Genomic DNA, 20,724 nt, shown 5'->3' with positions numbered 1-20,724 from the left:
ACCAATTTACCAAAGGCCATTCTACCCCTTCCAGCTCTGAAAATCTATTTAGCCAGTGTTGGCTGTTGTCCTACCACAGATGCACCAGTTCAACAGGAACGGGTTTAGGTGGGACAGACGAGTTGCACGTTAGGCAGAAGGTCAAGGCTGATAATCACAATGGGCCCTTGTGGCTTTCCAATCTCTGCATCTTTTCACATAGAAACCAACTGCGGTTGGAAGGACGATGAAAGGACAGGAATTATGACTCACGTTACAGACATGAGACTCTAACCAGACTCTAACCTCTAGCCCGCTGGGATGTCAGGATGCTAAATCCTGTTGAAGAATGCTCCGATTTGGTTTCGCTGTCTGAATGGAGGCTCAGGATAGTGATATCAGATTTACTTAGTTACATCTTTAATAGAAATCAAATCTTGATAATTTTATTACCATAAGTAGTGGTAAATTCGCTCCATTTACAATAAACAAATGTAATGCCGTTTACCACTTTGGCTTTGGCATAGAAAGTACTTTACAATTTTAAGTGCAGCAGTCTACTTTTGACTTACTAGTTCCTTAGGATTCACATACTTTAATTTTCTCCTACTCCTCTGATACAAGACTGTATTTAATCTTGCTACTAAAAGGATACAGAAACATAGGGTTACTTTCCCTTGGAGCATTGCCACTTCTCTCTAGACTAAAAGATTTTTATATACAATATTATTTCTACCGGTTGACATTGATGCTGCACTTTGCCCTGAATCTATATAAATGTTGGCTGGCAGATCCTACTACAGTTCAAAACTGGGTACCGTCTGATACAAGTGACTTCTTTTAAAGTCATGTGAACAGTATGTAGCAACATGGGACGCAAAAGGCAGTGCTATCTGCACAAGTAGCCTCTTCTTTTCCCAGTGCTCTTCCCATTTTGCATAAATAGGTTTTGGAGCTCCAAGGACATTAAGACAGCAATCAGCTATTCATGATTACTCATGAAGAACAGAGCTGCTCATTTAAGGGCCTTTGCACAAGGATTCTCCAGGTCTCTTCGGGGGCACATGAGAGCCAAGATGGACAACTGTAACCTCAGTTCTGCGCCAGGCTTCTCCTCATGCAACACCCTGCAGATGCATTCTGCATGGGCACCCCAGAGCAGAAGGGATTGAACATGCCTCCAAATGGCTTAAGGAAGGATTATTTTCTGACAGTCAAGTTAAAGGCAACACTAGTACTGCAGCAAAACATCCTAGCAAAAATAAAGTAAATTTATTCATTTACTGCAACTGCATGTAGAGCTGCTGTTTTGGTTAGTAAGCCTTTTTACGGATATATGAGAAGTAAAAGTAGTCAAGTACAGGCAACAAAGTAGAAAATGCAATAGCTCAGATGCTTGTAGTTCAAGACTGATGAGCTGCACCCCTACAGATCTTGTGCAAGGAACAGCTCTGTGTTGTAACAGGGATGAATGTCGCTCACCCCGGAATCGCTTTTCAACCCTATTATCGAGGGCTACAAAGGATTAATAGCACTGACCACAGCCAGGCACGGCACAGCCAAGTGTGTGCAAGCTTCCTCACTGAACTTTGCCAAAGTAACTTCATGCTATTTCAGTCCTTGAAAACTCGGGCAGCAGCTAGTCATCTTGTTGAACTGTGCTACATTGAACTTTAGTAATTGTGCAATTTTATTTTTTCCACTGGTAAAGCAGTTTTACAAAAGGGTTTGGTTTGTATTTGCAATCATACATACCAAGAAAACTGTGCATGTTCTGCTCGCATTCCTCACCTCTGTCTTGTGTAGGTTAAATGCCAATTAATACTTTAATTCTGTAAATGCTTATGCATGTGCATAAGCATTTGTAGGATCAGTGCTTTGGAATATAAACTCTTGGCGGGGGGGAAAGAATTGCATCTCTGTACTTGAACAGCATTAATAAAAGTAAATGGTATGATTTGGTATGGTACTTCAGCACACTTCATTCTAAATTAGGAATTCCCCTAGTAATTAAAGTTTTTATTTCTAAGTTAATTCTACCTATGAAGAACTGCAGTAAAACTGCAACTTGTGATAAAGCCACGCTTCTCTATTTTCTACTGCTTCTGTTGTGTACTTTTCTTAGCACAGTGTGAAAAAAGCTCCGCTTTTCTCCTGTGGATAAGTTCTTTCCCTCTCTTGTTTGCAGAAGACGTAATTTAAGCAGAAGCTTGAGGAACAAACTGACCTTTGTTTACAGCATGTTATGAAAATCTTTCTGTAGTATTGTCATGTGTATAAATGCAACAGTTCATAATATTCACACAAATTACGCAATGCTACAATCTCATACTTAATCCTAAAATCTTCTAAGAATCTGAGTAGCTATAGACTACCGTAAAATTTTTAAAACTAGAGATTTTTCTGGAACCTTAAAACATATATGGCAAATGTATCTGCCATATGACAGCACTGATATCATTTCATCCCTCCACAAAATTCACATAGTCAAATTCTAATATTCCGACCAATCTCCTTTCCCTTTGCTCCGGTCTTGTACTGGGAAAAGTTCTATTTCGTACAGTAAACTAGTTGTCCCACTGTGTTGTTTGAGTATAATGCTGCCAAAGCCAGGTGACAGTCTTGAAAGCACCCAGGACGCGGCTATGCGGACAGAAAGATGTGACCGAATGCAACTTTGTTCAATATAGCAAAGTGCTAAGATAACAATTTTAAACTCAGTCATTCAGTTATAACAAACTCGGCATGCCGTTAAGTCAACCAAAAAATGGATTCCAAATGAAAGCATCATAACAACACGTTACCATACCTTGTTCAACAACACTTGTTGACCTGTCACCACTGGATCATACTGCATTTGTTCTACACAGCTGGGCTGTGCTTCTTGTGTGCACTGGTACATAGACACAGCACCTGCATAGCACGTTTGAGGAGTTACCATAACTGGTTCAGAGTTTATCCCACACTCCTGATTTTCAGGGACTTGCTGCAAACAACTGAGAAAATCCTCAAAGTTGGAAGAAGCAGAATAGTTCGATCGGTCAAAATCTGCTACAGGGAAATCCATTTGGGTAAAGTTAGAGAGCTGTGGCATCATAGGTGTGGGCTGTTTGTAAGGAATGAACTCCTGCCTACATGCATAAGGTGCAGTGTTTACTTCCGATTTGTAGAACTCTGGAGCAGCGGCATGCATGCCGGGAAACGCGTATTGCTCGGGCTGCTGCTGGGAGCAGCTCAGGGGCATGCTGCTGCCGGAGCCCCAGTTCGTGAACATCCCGTTGACTTGCATATGCTTCATCTTTTGACACAGCTGCTGCTGCTGCTGCTGCTGTTGCTCCACAAGCTGTTTCTGGTGCTGATGAAGTTGATGCTGATCAAATTCTTGCTGTACCAAGCAACCAGCATTCTGGACCAGAGGCTGTTGCTGTTCGCAACCTGAATACAGGAAGTCAGACTTATTATTTAAGGAATCCTGAACATAAGTCAGAATTTCATCAGTTATATCAATGTCTCCAATATCATCCACACCAGATAACTCAGTTTTAAAAAACTCCTCATCTTGCTGAATACATTTTAGATCTTCAAAGTCAATACCCAGATTTTTCATGATGCTGTACAACTCACTGGTTTTATTATCTTGAAAGAGTGCTGCACTGTCTTCAGGAAGTAGCATATCAGTGTCTTGGGAACACTCCATTAGCTCCTGTTTCAGAATGTTGTGGTTTCCAGAGGGTAGGAGAGTGTCTGGCCAGTCACTGCTAATAACATTGGCCAATTCATCCTTGGTGTCTGTAAAGAGGCTCCGCTCAAAGGAGAATTTATTTGATGCTGGAGGGCAGAGATACACAGACTCATCTTGCCTTAACATGGCACCGAGAAGGGAGTTTGGATCCACGGAATCTTTGAGTAGCGTAGCTTTGGCAGCAGCTCCTTTTCCCATGGTACTTTTGTTCTTCGGCTGGGAAGGATCCATAAGGCTCGACATAGGGAAAGTTACCTCATATAACACAGCCTCACCAGTGGCGAACATGAAGGGCAACTTCATGTTACGCTTCCGTAGATGTTCTGCCCCCTCTTCATCTCTGAAAATAAATAAAAAATATGGCACAATACTGCAATACTATAACTACAACAGTGTTTTTTGTCCTTTGGAATTAATATAAAAAACAAAATCCCCAAACCCTTATGCTATCTCTAGGCATTTTTCAAATTCCTAGCTATTCCAGCTCAACTTGGCTGAGTAAAACCAAGAGGCAGCTTATGATATAAGGAGCTTATGGCTGTAACACCACCCTTACGTATTACAGTTGTAATTAAACCTGGATAGCATACACCGTTTTCTGTGTATTATGAGCTCACATGAACATAAATGGCCTTTGTTCCATGCACTATACTTTTCTTGACATGGGAGGTAAATGAATACTTTGGTATTGTAGTATTTACTTTTTTCTCTTTTACAAACTCACCATCAAAAATGTTTCATTTGTATAATAACACTTAATTCTATATTATTTGGAATCAGGACCATAAAGATCTTAATTGCTGCATGTTAGACATTTTTTTTCTCTACACATCTGCAGTTGGATTTTCTTAATTTTTGCTTACTGGGGTACTGAATTAAAAATATCTTGACTGGAATAACTCGGTGTTTGTACCACTTCTCTTACTCTTTATAAAAATTAAGATATCAAACTTTTGATAAAAAATATCAACATTAAAGGGAGGGCTATGACACATACATAAACACTGAAAAGGTAAAATCTCTTTTTAATATTGGCTAGCAAATGAAAATCTCTTCAAACTTTCAACATTCAAAGATGGTTTATTTAAAAATAAACCAATCACTTCTGAACATCAACAAGGTCAAAAACTGAACTCTGCTGGTTGAAGTACACTTCCTTAGGCAATGATGACTTACGTAAGAGGTCTCTGCGTGGCAATGATGTAATCTGGTCTTCCATTTTTGTAGACAAGGCGTGCATTTGCTTGAACCCAAGCCCATCGATTTTCTTTGGTTAGAAGCCTAAACACAGTCATTCCACTCTCTCCAGTCTTCATCACTAGTTAATAAAGGGCAAACATACTGCTTAGTGTCCACTGAACATAAACAGGAAAACCTGGCATGTCATGAGGGTAATCCCATTTATGGGGCAATTTCACAATCTCATGTCCTCAATTATTTCATTTTGATGCAGCTCTGATTTATTCCTAGCAAAACAGGATGATGGATCACTTTTAAGCATGTCTCATTACTGTCAAATATAAAAGCCAAAAATTACAACTCATTGTACGATCCACTACAGAACGGCAATGTTTAATCTATACTGCCTTATCTGTTATTTCTGTAGTAGCAGAGAATGTTAAATATTAGAGGATGTAAATAAAAAAGCCAAAATCTCTTTTACTGTTGAAAAGTGGCCACAGTTTAGACAATTAGAACATACATTAATTATTAATCAAAGGTCTTTCACACTTTGATAATTAATGCAGTGCTATTTCAAAACACATTTTCCATTCTGACTTTCTCTCAACTTCACTGGCAATGCTTAATTCTACACTGCTGAATCTGCTGTATTTCTAGACAAAAAAAGAAATAAAAAATATAGAAGTTTAAGAATCCTAACAGAATAATCTGAACTAAAAGGAGACTTCTTTCTTTAATTTAGCACCACAAACTACAGAAGAAGAATTTTAAAACAGAGTGAATGTTCAATAGGTGCTGCTCTGCAAACCTTTTTCACTTTTATTTATTTAGCTTTGGAATAAATCCCAAATCTGATTTTTTTTTTAAGCTTCATCTGCCACCATTGCTTCAAGTCCTGGTCTATTATATGGGACAAAAGTGATTGAGCTGTCCTTGAAACAGAGTAGCTGCTTAATATAGGTTAAGATCTAAGCTGCTAGCAGGATTTGTTTAGTTATACATAAAGGAAGAAAAGAACAAGAACGTTTTTTCAAGATAATTCAATAAACGAGAAGCATCACCAAAATATGCTGAAAAAAAAAGAAAGAAGTCTATCAAAAGGTTACATATCAAATAACTGATATTTATTTCTTTACTAGCTTGAAAAATGAGAATTTTCTTCTTAAACTGTTACTTAAAACAAATTAAGCTGCTAGGACTTAATAATAGGAATTTATATGACACTAGCATCCCAATTCAGTGGTTTACTTTTGTTAAAAAAAGCTTACACTGAGATCAAAAGAAAATGCTTTATTTATTTCCCAACAGGAAAGCTATATTAAAAATAGTTTCTCCTCCCAGAAGGAAGTTGTTGAAATAGCAGAAGTTGGGTTGTGCACAGAAGGAAGTGAGAAGAGCAAGATGTGACTGACAAACTGGGATATTTAAACTAAAAGGATCTAGATAGACTTCTTAAATATTTCTTCATCCAGTGCACACTCTTTTAAGGAGGGCAAGGTCACATAAAAATCATGGGTATTCTTTTGATAAGGGAAAGATTAATTTTTAAAGCGCTTCATGATATTTTCGTTATGAATATAAGTCATGCTTTGCTTTTTCAGCCTTTCTTAGGGAAAGGAACTTACTTCGGACATGATTTTCTGCACAATAAAGCATATCAGCTGCATGAACAAACTGGTATCCTGTTCCTCTCATACACAGCTCTGCTTCAGTGTATCCCAGAACAATCTTTCCTCTGAAAGGTTAAAGAAGAAACATTCAAATCAATTATGCTAAAACTTTGCAGATATAAATGCTAACAACGTTTTCTTGAAACATCAATTGAATGCAGAAGTATGAAAGGTCTAATAAAAAGGTAGTGAACAAATCATGAAACTTTAACTAGCTCCCCAAGCTGGCTTCAATGACTCAAAACAGGTTTGCAAAAAAGTATATTTACAGCTAAGGTAGCCCACTAATTTCATATTTTAAAGCTAATTACTGTATTATTGACCACTTGCTCAGTTACAGCAGGCAGCCCCCAGCAGGTGCAATAAAAGATACTATTCTCCTGGCCCTATTTCATAGCATTTACCTGTAAATGCTTGTATGAAGAATTAAGTAGCAGTCTAACTTTAGTTATCTAAACTTTCTTGGCTAATTTATTTTGTAATTTAAAACTAGAGTTATATATCTTTTGCTATCAAGTGGTTTGGGCTATCGGGTTCGCACGATTGCCAAAGAACTGTCTCACCTTCCCTCAAAGTGTGAGATAGAAATTCAGTTGTGCCAATCGGGCTGCAACTCACTTTTCTTTCTGCTGCATAAAAGCTCACATTTGCTCCTCTAAATAAGCGATAGGTATTTTAGATCTCATTCTGCAACTTAAAAGGTACGAGCCATCTCATCCACTTTATGCCAGCCACTCTTCGCCTGAGCTCCTCAAAGTTCCAACAGAAATGAATTTCATTCATTCTAAGAGGATTACTTGCAATATGACTAAACGTGTGTTTTACTAGAGGTCAGGCAGATCAATGATATGAGTTCTCATAGAGTGAGAACTATGAGATATATGATGGAAAGAAAGAAATAGTAAAAAAGAGATCAAAACAGACTTGGAAGAAAGAGATGAAGATCCAAAGACAAAAAGAGAACAATACATGGAAAAGTTTAAAACAAGACAAAAATTGAAGGTTTCAGGTAAGGCATAGGTATGGAAATCCACCATGAGATATTCGAGGGGGAACAAAACAAAAACACACACACTGAAAACTGATTGTCAGTCAAAAATAGGGAGGGAGGGAAGAAGGAAGGAAGGAGGCCAAAGACTTTTACATAAGGAAGCATCTCAATGGGCTTCTTGCCATGTTGATGCACAGTTGTGTGATGCTGATCTAGTAACATGGTAGTGCTTCCAGTTTTTATAAAGGAAAAGAATGGTTTGGAAACGGGTCAAAGTCACAGCATAAAAGAGAACTTTGTTTAATTTGTAATAAATTTCATTTCCATTGTATCTTACACTTATTTCGACTGGAAAACAGGCATGTAGAACTTGTTCTGTCAGTTCTAAAGACGGAATTTAAGCCAGATCAAAACATTAGACTTCATTAGTAAAATTAATTAGCATTCTGTTACTGTAGGATAACAAGTCTGAGGTTTGTCTTTTTATGTTTTTAAAGATCCAGAGACAGAAAGCAGCACAAATTTTCAAGGAAATACTCTAAAATATTTCTTATTTTCATTTATTTCCTAGCAGATAAAGAGAAAAATCATAACAGATACTAGACCATCATCCGTATTGACTGAAACACTAACCACCTTTCTATTTCAAATACATATTTGAAGCCTATCATTAGCAATTGAGTAGAGTTCTGTGTAGAAGAATTTGTACCTACTTTGCATCACAGCCAGTAGGTGTGAAGTCCAGTTTGTGTTTAGTTCTGAAGATGAAGTTTTTGGTTCGTATCTCAAGGATAGATGGTGGCTGCAGAGGAGTAGCTACTGCAAATAGAGCAAGCTGAGGAGACAAAGTAGCGCCATCCTTCCCTTTCTTATTTTGTCCATGGAGAAACTTTAATCGTCCTTGAAAATTCATGGCCTTTGGAAGAGAAAAGAAGTAATTGTTACATACTGGAGATATTTAAGAGTCAGATAGGCCATCATGGAGTAAAATATACCTTTCTTTTCTTTCAAATCTATTACATTTAATCTTTTTAGCATGATATACATGAAGTTTAGTAAACAAGTTCAGAGCACTACTGATACCTTCATTTCACTTGGAAATCTACCAAGAAATAAACTTGAAAAAGAACTAACACAAGGCTCTTTTGTTAAAAAAGGCAAAAAATGCATCTAATAGCAAATGAACCTTATTTAATTAATTGAGCATTTACTTATGCTCTTGCATTTCTGTCAATCATTAGCATAGAGCATACAATTACAAAACCTTATATAAACAAGTCTATTGGTAAGCAGTCATGCAGAGGAAGATAAACCCACATTATTTGTTTTAGAAACCATAGAACCGACAATCAACAAGTGTATCTAAAACAAATATTTTTCTAAATAAGGAAAAAAATTGCTTCTGTTGATTATTAACTTTAAATAATTTCAAGATACCCAACGGAAAATAAGGCTTTTTAATTCATAAACCATATTGTACTTCACAGAAGTAGATACTTAGTTTTATTTCACAGCAGAACCTGAGCCACGATTCTAACAACATGATGCATTTTCCTGAGGCAACCCAGGAATAGAACTTGTCATTTAATGCCATTAGCGACCATAAACTGGTTCAAGCAGCTCAGATATCTTCAGAGACTCAACAAATAAAGCAAGTTGCTCCACATATTGTAAGGGATGCTGTAAATTGGCAACTTTTATCCATGTCCAGAAGATTTTACCTCAGTCTGTACTCACCAGGAACCCAGATGAATTATCCAGGAGGCATCGTAACCTGCAGATGAAATTCCTTTCCATAAAGGAAGAATTTTCTGGAGGAAGTTGGTCTGGGTTATAATAGGTTGCTGGCTGTGAAAAGCCATTATCTCCTACAGGAAAGGATTATTTATAAGGATTATTTTTAGAAGAACACCTAGTAAAGGCTATCTATAACAAATCGTCTTCCGTCTCATAAACAAAACCTCAGGTCATGTCCTGAACAAGAACAATGTAAAATAGAAACATCCTCAGAACCTTTACTGATTACAGCACTATGCTAAGCATCAGTTCTTCTGATGGGATTAAAAAAAAAAAAATTTACTGTCATTTTACTGACTAATGACTTAATTCATTATTTTAGTCAACAGGCTAGACTTTGAATCAATCACAGAAAACAGAGAATGCTCTACAGACAAGATATCACCATTACTGAAAGGGTAGGATCTTCAAAATGGAATTAAGCACCCAGTCCTAGTAACTATATGAACCAGGTACTCAATAGCTCAGTAGAGAGTATCAGGCTGAAGACTGAGACATGGTCACTCTTCAAACACCCAGACAAAAGCTGTCTGCAGCACTAAATAAAACTCTCTCCCTTTGAGAGAATGGATGCAATTACTTTCTCTAATGGATGGAAAAAAAAGAAAGAAAAAGAGAAAAAAGGCCACAAAATAATGAAGACTATTCCATCATTGTGTTGATGAAGAAAATACTATAGTTACCTCTTCAGAGGAATTTGAAACATGTATTATTTAAAAAACAACCAAATCAAAACAACCTACCCAAAAACATGAACAACTAGGATGCTGTTGTTTACCATGCCATGTCTTTTCGAAGCAAATTCAGCAAAGTGATCATTTGCAATATATATATAAACCTTGAAGTAGTCTTTCCCTAGTAATTCATATACATAGAAAAATAAGAAAACTACAACAGTGTGAAATACTATTTTAAAGTACTAAACATTCAGTTTTGACTAAAAGAAAATTAGACACATTTGCTTATGCATTTATTCTGCCAGAAACCCAACACAAGAAGCATAGTAAAATATCCCATAGGTTGTGAGGGAACTAACTGCCATGTATGGACAGAAACAAGAAGCTGGTCCAGGATGGCTGTCATCTGATTTTGATATTAGAAAGTAAAAAAAATTCCTTATGGAACGACTTGACGAACCTTGAATGACCGACTCCACAGTAATTTTAAGAGTGCAAAGAGTCTCAGAGAGACCCTGCAAATCCTGGTGCAAAATCAGCAACTAACACCACGGGAGATAAAAACCTATATTCACAAGGAACCTTACACGAGAGCTCATCAACCCTACGGAAAGATGTGCATGAAAGCTCTGTGTATTTAGATCTTTTCATTGTTTTGACCTCAAGACCTTACATTGCTGCTCAACAGGTACATTTTAAAAGATGGTACAAACTCCAAAGCTGACATTTGGGACTGAAGTAGTAAAATCTTGCAAACTTCTCTGAGAGAAGAGATTTCAATGCGTGATTAATCCTGAGCACACTTACAGTATACATATATCAATATCTATATAATTCTAGCTGAATGTATTCATAAATAAGAAATTCAACAGAAATGAGGGGATTTTTATGATCATAACATTATCCTTTACTATAAATCTGAAATTAGTTTAAAAATTCTCTATACATTACACTACTGGTAGCCTGAAAATAATTTTGCAGCTTTTACTAAGCTAGAAATACAGGGTATAAAATAAACTGTTTGTAAACCTGCTCAGCACTTGCAAAACTTCCACCATCCAGTAAAATCTGATGCCAAATCAACCTGATATCACTCTCATTCATAGCTTCATACACACTTGTGTAATCTTGGAGTGCTACAGCACACTGTTTCACTCTTAAGTAAGCAGTAAGCCAACCCATAAAAACACAGTTTCTGACTGCGGGCAGCTGTTTTCTATAATAACTGATATTAACTAATTAACCAATTTCAACAGGATTGTGTAAATGGTTCCATACATGGTATGACAACATTAAGGCACTAAAATGAGAAACTTCTATATATGGAGATTTAGGTGAGCCAAAAATAAATAAAGTTTGCTTTGCTGCTACTTTTGTTTTCTGTTATCAAATCATAGCTATAAAATATTAAATCCAAAATTTTAAGAGTTAAATCTGGTTACTTTATGAATGATAAATTTTAAAAACAGACTTTTTTCTGTATTAGAAAAGTAATTTATAATAAGAGTTTCACCTAAATGTTTAAGGAATTGCTCTGCAAAATGAAGCATCACACTCAGCAGTTTTTTTTTCATCTTTATTATAACTATGCAACAACAAATCCCCTCTTCCTTGTCTCCACATGCAAGCAATGTGTTTCTCCTTAATTGCTTCTTAATTCAGCACATCACATAAGCATTAGTCAACAATGTGCCATTCAGAAGTGCTAATCAGAATATTTAGTCTAAAAGATTCATCTGTAGCATCTTCTATAAGGCTTCCCCTTTTAATTCTCAAATAAAATTATCACTAATGATAGTTTGCTGGTCTACACAGCAGACTAGACATAACAGCCACAGCAGAGCAGCAAAACTCTTCCACAGTCAGGAATGCACTATTCTATATTAAGAAAATATTCTAATACATTATTAGTCATGGAATGGTTCTGCAAGCCTGAAAAGCTTAAAAAAAATAAAAGTCATAAGAAGCTGAATTTCCGTGCTAATAAATTTGGTACCAAGATCAGTAAGCACGAGTAAACATAAAAGAGATCATTACTTTAGAGGAATTACTCTGTCATTCAAAGAATGATTAAGGCGTGGTAGAACTGAGGATGAATACAGAAAAAATAGAGCCTCTTTATATCTGATGTAGGCAAAAAACATTGCCCACTTTGTAGTCTCTTGTTTGCAAAAAGACATGCAGGACCACAGTACTCCCAGTCAAACTCAAGAGAGAAATTCCATTACCCACGCTCCAAATTAAACTCTTCCAATTCATGTTTTATTTAAAACAAAATTAGTATTTTTAATGATGCTGTGCTTATTCAAACTTAAAGGAAACAGAGTTTTCCATTGTTGGCTAAACATATCCATAATATTCAAATAAACTTAAAAGGTGCTACTTACTTTTTTTGTTTATACAAAAGAACTAATTTAAGATATCACATACACCTGCTTTAAAAGGGAACCGTGTAGGCTTGCTGCATTCTCACCTTGCAGGCTTGGTCCCGAATCTGCAGACTGTGCAGGATTTAGTGCCCAATGTAGCTGACGTTGAAACTCAGGTCTGTCCTCTGTGTGAATCAATTCAAATACGCTCTGGTGTATAATATCTGACTATGTACAGAAAGGAAAAAGGAGACTAGTATATAAAACATATCTGACAGTATCATGGAAGTTATCATGTTGACACCATTTCTAATGGCATAGCAAAATCCTTTTTGCTCAAGGGATAAAAACATCTATTTGCACGCACACGGAGAAGCTTTCTGAAGCAATTTCTAACAACCCAGAGAAATACTCAGTCATGCCAATGTCTGCAAACATGAAAAATAATACTGCAAATATTAACTTACAAAAATAACGGTAAGCTCTTCTTCCCCTGTTTTATCACGTTTTTATCTTATCTTTATCTTAAACTCAGAAGTGCTATGCTGAGAGTTTTGTTGTTGTTATTGATGTTTAATTATTTCATTTTGCATGCTAGTAAACAAAGTATTTGCCAGCTGGAACTTGGCCCTGACCCATTCTCCAGGCGCTCTGGGAATACAAAAGAAGCCAAACACCCTGAACCAAAGAACTTCTCACTCTAAGACAAGAAAATTATGCATGTTGGTTTTGTTTGGCTCAAAGTTTGGTTACTCCTTAAGGACATATTAAAATCTGTACTTATTAAGCTCTCATATCCCAACCGCTTATGTGCTTATGTATGTTATCTGAGATCTGAGTGACAAAGTTACAACATTCAGACCCAGCAGATGAAAGAAATTAGGAGGGAGGAAAAAAAAACAAAAAAACTCAAGAAAATAATTAATTCTGATGAAATCGAGAAGAATTTAATTATTTGTTTTCTGCATGAATCAAAAAAAAAATCAATTATACATAAAACACAAAATACCTAAAACATAGATCTATGGAAATTATGATGATATGGCAAAAGCAGGAGCCCGGCTCAAATCTTGCTTTCATGTATTTTCAGAAAAAAAAAAATATTATTTTGGTGATTTCAAGACTTTGTTTTTATATCACACACTCTATTGGCATTTCTATATAAACACCATGCCAATTTGTCTCCCTGTATTTTCTCTTCAATCCCCGACAAGTGAAAAATTGGTAACCTAAAGAATAGTAATGTTTTGTTTGGAAAAAAAATCACTTAAGACAACATTCCCCAAACTCTCATCAACTGGCTAAAAATACAAGCATTGTTTCTCCCTGTTTTTAGACAGCAACTTCATCTGTCATTATCCAGTACCCAACAGCACTGATATTTATTGATAACTGTAGGTGTGGAATATTTTACCATGGAAGTGAAGCAAGTACAAATATATTTGACAGAGGCTGTGTCCATGGTTGCCCTGACAGGTCACTTATAATTCAGAGTATTAAAAAAAAAAAAAATCAGATATCAAAGGACAAATTATTCAAATATCAATTGATCCAAATTTGCCCTATCTGAACCACAGAAGTAAGAATCACAACAGTTTGTGTTGTCTTAATACAAGCTAATTCTGGGAGTTCTCTGAGAAATGCATTAATGCCTTCTGGATCTCGGTCTTCTGGATCTTCACCATTTCGGTACATGACTTGCAGGGTCAAGAAAGCCCTACCTAATCTGCACCATGAATGTCAAGTTACGTATGTACTAGACTTTTACAAAAAGAAAACAGGGGAGAGCTAAAATTAGTAAACTAATTCTGCAGATACTTAAACCCAAAAGCATATGGAGTTTATTTTGTATGAAAGGTTTCTATTAAAATAATTACCTTCCCATTGAATTATGTTTTGTTCAGCACCATAAACTGGGTAACACCGCAGTATAAATTTCAAACAGTTGTTCCAGGAAAGACTAATTAAGTGTGAAAGTTCCTGCCTAACTCAGCATTGGAAATGATATTCCTGTTGTGTTTGGCCTGAGATCCCATTTCCACTATATAAGCTGACAGAAAAGTAATATAGGTTCAAAGTAAGCCAGTGTAAAGTATCTAACGAAGTATTTTATTACACAAAATATCAGACCGTAAGTATGAACACCGATGCCTTCAGAAATTAACCAAAAACCTACCCTTTCCCCCCTCCCCCCCAAAAAAAAAGAAAAAGAAAAAAACATAAACTTACTTGTTGGAACCCCAGGTAGTCCTGGATAGTAGAAGAGACGTAAAAAACCAGAGCATCTGCCGTAACAACTAATACAAAACCATTTAATGCCTGGGGAGGAAACACACCAATCTGTCAGCTTCAAAGACAAAACTTCAGCTAAATTATTGCAGCTGTAACTCTATCTTAGTCTTACAATAAAATTTAAAGCATACAGAACATATCATTATCTAGCAGCCTGAATAGAAGGATTTTTTCCATTGCAAATCTCTACAATGTACATGACACAATAAAGCAAGCTGTGCTTCTAATAAGGAAAAATATTTTTTAGAAAATTCCAAAAATGAGGTCAAGGGAGAGGACAAAGCCCATGGATAACTTCTATTTACTGATGATTGCTGGAGATAAGGGGCAGTAATTCAAACAACTACAGATTTACCTAAAGGTAACTAACAACCAGTTTGCAATGCTTGCACAGCTCAAGACTTCAATATAATTAACTCTGCAGTATAAAACCAAGGCATGTCACCAACGGATTCCCAAAATCTGTTCTATTCATAGTCCAGACAGGCCTAAGTGGACAGGAAATCAAGTGATCAAGATCCTCTATATGGTCCAGAAGACATTTAATAGCTTACTTAAAATAGAAGATCTTTGAGTGCTGCAAGCAAACAATGTTTTTGAAGAGATTTCCCCCTTCATGAGGAGCTAGACTAAGTGGCTCCTCATTCAAAGTCACGCAAAGGGCATTTATCTGAACTCCCAATCAATATGGTCATGGCAATTGTTGTGATAGCAAACACAACATTTGGGACTTGGCAGCTCATCTGAAAGGTGCTGATCTACTTCTATGGGCTTCAGTCAAGATTTAACAAAAGCCTATCTCCAGGGACTCAACTAAGTCTATTGTGCCACTTCACTTCCTCAGCTGCATTCAAACTTCGCCAGTGTACTCAAAAACCTACTTTTAAATCTCTTTAGGATGCAAAGTTATTACAATTGTTCGAAAACATAAGTCAAGGATATCCTATTTCTTAACACAAATCATGATAATATAGTTCGATTACGAAACAGGATCTTTCCTTCACAAACATTAACTCACAGTCCCAAATTGTGGTATACCCCACATTTGCTTTTCCATATTTCCATATCAATATTACCATTTCTTATTCTTTTATTACTAGGCTCTAAATAAGTTAAATATCTGATCAAATGACTGGTTTTTAAGTTCTTCGAAGTGCTCCTATTTAATCTGCAAACATTTCTTAATCCATGCAATTCACAGCCCTTTAAAACATCCTTCCATAAATTTAGTACATTATATCTGAAAACAAGAAGGTCTAACTCTCACAGCAGGAGTTTAAAATATTTGGAATTAAAGTGTTAAACCAAAAAAATCTGCGATTTTAGAGCAGTGTCACATTGTAGTTGTAAAATCCTTCATTTTGCTAAAGCTTATACCAGCGGGATGGCAGGTGTTTCTCAGCGTATTTCACTTCCTATGGTTGAGGTCAGGTTCTCAATACAGATGGAAAGGCAATATATACAAAACCATTCATTACTGGGGAGAGTTAAGATGTTTTAAAAACCTCTTAGAAGCCAAAAAATTTCATTTGCATGTCATTTCATAAGCTTAGATTACACTAGATCATGTATCTATATAGACATCTTGACATAAATAAATACTTTTAAGGGAGATGCAGCTTAATTTTGAACTATGTATTTGATCTCCACTCCCACAATGCACTGAACTGGTAAGGAGAAGTTGCTGTTTTGACAACTAATGACATTACAATTTTTCTATTTGTTATGAAGCAGATGGGCAAATAGAAACACGCATAAACAACTGAGATATTCATACGAAGTTTGCAAACAATACAAATAGAAGAGTAAGAAACTGTTCATTGTCATTTTTAGTTTACAGAAACCTGAGTGGCAAAAGAGACTTTTGAGCTTAGGTATAAGAAAAGGTTGTGGCCACTACTGATATTGAATTTTAAATACCTTCCATAAAATTCCAATTTTACCACACAGCATTTTTTACATTCCTAGAGCAAAGTCTACCATTTTACTCATTCGTGGCAATTATTTTTAATACAAAATATTAACAAATAAATTTATGAAATACAGTTAATTTGCTTACTTCCCAAGGAAGCAGAATTTACATTAGTCAATATATAATCTATTTCACTTTCATATTGGAAAGCAGTGCGATAAAACAGCTTCATTATGTAATTTACATTTGAAAATCACAAAAATAACTGTTTTACAGCAAACATATACATGTCTCTAGCATAAATATAATCTGCCCCTTTTCTCCGACATTTTCTATTTGAATGAAAACTGTTCACTTCTAAAAACCCTGTAACAGTTACCACTAACCTACTTACTTGATTAATGTTAGGATAGGAAAGTACATGCATCCTATTTTTTTAGTCAGGAAACTATTTTCCACTAGCATTAATCTACAGTAATTGTTTTGTAGGATTCTTTTGAACTGTTTTTAGCTCTGCCTTTTGATCTGTAGCTCTTTTTTTGTTCTATTTAAGAAAATCATCAACTCTGGCTGACCTAATAATCTGACACTTCAGATAAGTCAGTGTGAAAAATGTGTGTACAAGACAGATTATGAACATATATCAAATGGAGCTGGAGGAAGTAGTAAAAACTCATTCTGTGAAACCATTTAGAACTTTGAGATGTTTATATTAATCATTTCTTATATTTTAATTGGGGCACACTAATGTATCATTATATTTTATGCGCTTTGACACTATGACATTAAAAATTTAAATAATCTATTTTTTTACTATTATTTTCCTAGAAGTTATTGAAGGCATTTAAAAATCTGTACTTTCAAACCACAGAAAGCAAGATCCTCCAGCAAGACCAAGGCCTTCCAAAGGGAAATAGTTTATTTTAGATATCTAGCAAAATTATGACAACTAGACATGATGATTAACCTATCAGAACTTATTAATAAGACTGTCTTTGTTTATATCACCTATATTAACAATAAATGGAAAGAGGTGGGGAAAAGAAAAAACAGAGCGCTGAGCAAATAAGAGTTTTTAACAGGTCCCTGTAGTCTAAAACTAACTCTTCAAAGTCACTAGTACCTCCAGAGGAAGGTGAAAGACCTGCATAATAATGACCTAAAGAAAATGAGGCAATAGTTTGACAATAGGAAAACTTTCAATTTCATCACTGAGGCAACTAGCACATCAAATAAAACACTACTTTTATTATTTAAATCTTCTTATAGAAGACAGCAAAACACACCTGCAGCAAGAGCTCTCCTTCCAGGATCTGCATCTCTTCTCCATTTTTTGTTGGTCTACTGTTTTCCTGGATACCATTTCTTTCTGGTTTTGCAGAGTTAGAAGACCTTAATGCAACTACAAAACAAAAGAACAGAAAAGCTATTTTGTGAAGAAAAAATAAAATTTTAAGATGTTTTTAAAGTCAATCTAAAAAGAATTATTTGTCTCAATACCAGGCTTTTCTCCCCTACCTTTAAAGATACCCTCCCAACCTTGCAGTTATTTTCCTTCTCAACTGTAATACTTTCACAACAGAATCAGTATTATTGAAAACAATCCAAACCTACTTAACACAATAATGCTCTTGTATTTTGTGTCCCGCCGCCCCGCGTTTTAACTTCTCTCTCTCCTGAGGCGTGCCTTTCGTTTGTCCCTCTTCTTTTTAAAGGGCATTTTTGTTTTCAGAAAACAAACTCATACAGCCTGGTAACAACATACACTGCTGTACAGCACGAGAACACTCAGGCTCTGTGTATCTCACCTAACTGCAGACATCTAACTACGGTGTCTCAGATATGAGCCTACTATTGAGCTCAGTAAAGGGGAGAACACAGGAACTTTAAATGCATATTATACATTCAAAAAAACATGAAGTAAGGAACCATTTTAAACAAAAGGGCTTTATTCTGCCATAGTTAAAATTTAACTATTTAAACCATTAAGCAAACTTTCCAATTTCAGGTAAACCACTATAACTATGACCATTAACCATAACCATAAACATTATTCATGCCGCAAACTTAACTGATTTGAAAAAAATTACTCAAAGCATACGGAATATGCCCTGTATGTTGTAGCAGGCAGGACCTTGTTAAGTAAAACTAGATCCTCAAACATTCTCTGTAACTCAGAGTTTATCTATGTTGCACAGGGTGCAAAAAAGAGTTCCCATGTTAAAATTAATCATTTTATCTGGATCTGCAATGTCTAGACAACCTAGAATTACTTGAGTAATTGTACAGTAAATCTATACCTTAAAGCTACAACCTCCCCCCGCCCAAATTACAAGAAATTTCTAAAAGCAACCACACTGCTGTAAAATACTGTAGCAAGAGCTTTATTTGCTAGAGATTAGATTTTTACCCTAAATCCAAATGATTTTTCAATCCTGCTTAACCCCTTCATTTTCAGCTTCCTAGAACTTTAGTCAATGATCTGAAAGAATTTCTGTTCAGTCACTCTTCAACGAGGTTAAATGATATTTTACGCTAGGAATATTAACTGAGAGATAAATGACACTTTTCAGGTTTTTTCTTTTTAAGCTTTCACTACAGCTATCACAACTTTTAAGTCAGACAGTTTTCATTAAAATACCCCTCAAAGGCACCACAGAGAAGTATGTTCTAAAGACATTAACTGATTAATCAGTCAGGAATTTATCTGTTGTGAGACTTCTTTGAAATAAAAACCTTAATGCTCTTTTTCTTGCCCAATATGCAAAAGCTTCTGCACTAGGCCACACAGAGTGGCAACAATAAATTCATTTTTAATCAAGTCTTTGGAAGATATAACAATATTCTACCTACAAATTATCTTAAAACATCTTAATTATCTTAAAAGACAACCACAATATTTATTAAAAAACCCTAGAGCTCCCTAGCAATAGAAGAAAAATTGCTTTTTTCATGCCTGATGTTCCAAAAAATAGCATATACCGCTATTTGTAGCATTTTTTCTTTTATAATATGCTAATAATAAATGATGCAAGGAATCATGCAAGGCTCTCTACTGAATCATCTCTTCGCCCACCAACTCATAGCTTGCTACGGAGCTCAAACACAGCCTACACTCCAGTATGGCTATATTACACATAGTTTTAAAAGCCTGCACATAGGTACATATGAACATCAGTGTTTTGCCAATTGGGAACTAAGCATTCTGCAGAGATTGGAGTATGAATGAGCACAAGCTGTTGTAGCCTAACACAGATGGAAAGATTGCTGACAAACTGGGATGAAAAATACGATAACCTCCCAGGGGCTTTGTTCTGCCAAATAAATCCCATGCCTGGTCGTGCCTGCTACAAGGCCCCCAGTAACAGGTTTCTGGGACTTGCTTCCCAAACTCCTGCAGGCAGGGGGAAGAGATGGCGTCACAGGCGACGTGGCATTCTGAGTCTTTGGACATGTGTCAGTAAGTGACAACCCTGAAACACTCTCATGCTTTCAAAGACTACATTAGAGGAAAGGTTATCAATTTACTGTTTTATCTACCAAAAAGTAAGGTTTCCTTATATCAGGCCTCTTCTCAATTTCAATTCATCAAAAGGTATAGGTCAGAATCAAAGTCCAGATGTTGCTTAAGTAGGTGCGCCCTTCACTTGATTTCATTAATTTGATGCCCACAGAATGAAAGCTAAACCCCATTTAGAGAATAAAAATTAAATCCTCTTTAGCTGCTATTATGGAAAAAAAAAGCCAATTTCACCAAAAATTAAAAGTCAAATCACCCAGAAGAAACAGAAAAGTCTGAATGACAAGCAGAGAATTGAGGATTTTTCAATAATTTTCAAAAGCTCTAACATTCTAAACTTAGAAAAAAGAGTCCTGATTAGAAAAAATAAAATAAAATAAATAAAGAGAGCGAGAGAGAGAAAGAAAGTAGTCAGGGCCAGGTTAACAGGTTAACCCTATCATTGTTAGTAGGAACTCACAAGTATTAACCAAACAGATAACGTTAACTGAGCTCATTTCTCTCTCAAGAGCAATGCTGCAAGAGCTATATCCTTTAGCAATCCCTTTTCCATAATTCTTCTGTGCTAGAAAAGGATGTGTATTTTAAATAGA

At 35.8% G+C, this 20,724-nt stretch overlaps 1 protein-coding gene across 1 annotated transcript in view; it reads right to left on the bottom strand.

Annotated features, from left to right (window-relative positions):
* The window catches only part of AHR (aryl hydrocarbon receptor), a 62,013-nt gene that overhangs the window by 4,244 nt on the left and 37,045 nt on the right, over positions 1–20,724 (bottom strand). Inside the window, exons 3-10 of the mRNA XM_088533496.1 lie at positions 17,898–18,013; positions 14,637–14,726; positions 12,512–12,635; positions 9,302–9,432; positions 8,278–8,480; positions 6,529–6,638; positions 4,898–5,039; positions 2,789–4,061 (exon numbers count right to left, since the gene is read on the bottom strand). Of these exons, the coding sequence (XP_088389622.1) occupies positions 2,789–4,061; positions 4,898–5,039; positions 6,529–6,638; positions 8,278–8,480; positions 9,302–9,432; positions 12,512–12,635; positions 14,637–14,726; positions 17,898–18,013 (2,189 nt within the window). The remainder of the gene's footprint in view (positions 1–2,788; positions 4,062–4,897; positions 5,040–6,528; positions 6,639–8,277; positions 8,481–9,301; positions 9,433–12,511; positions 12,636–14,636; positions 14,727–17,897; positions 18,014–20,724) is intronic.

The sequence above is a fragment of the Tinamus guttatus genome, unplaced genomic scaffold, assembly GCF_059628265.1.
Source record: "Tinamus guttatus ecotype Peru unplaced genomic scaffold, ASM5962826v1 Tinamus_guttatus_pri_ptg000503l, whole genome shotgun sequence".
Classification (NCBI taxonomy): Eukaryota; Metazoa; Chordata; class Aves; order Tinamiformes; family Tinamidae; genus Tinamus; species Tinamus guttatus.
This window is presented reverse-complemented; position numbering and strand designations above follow the sequence as displayed.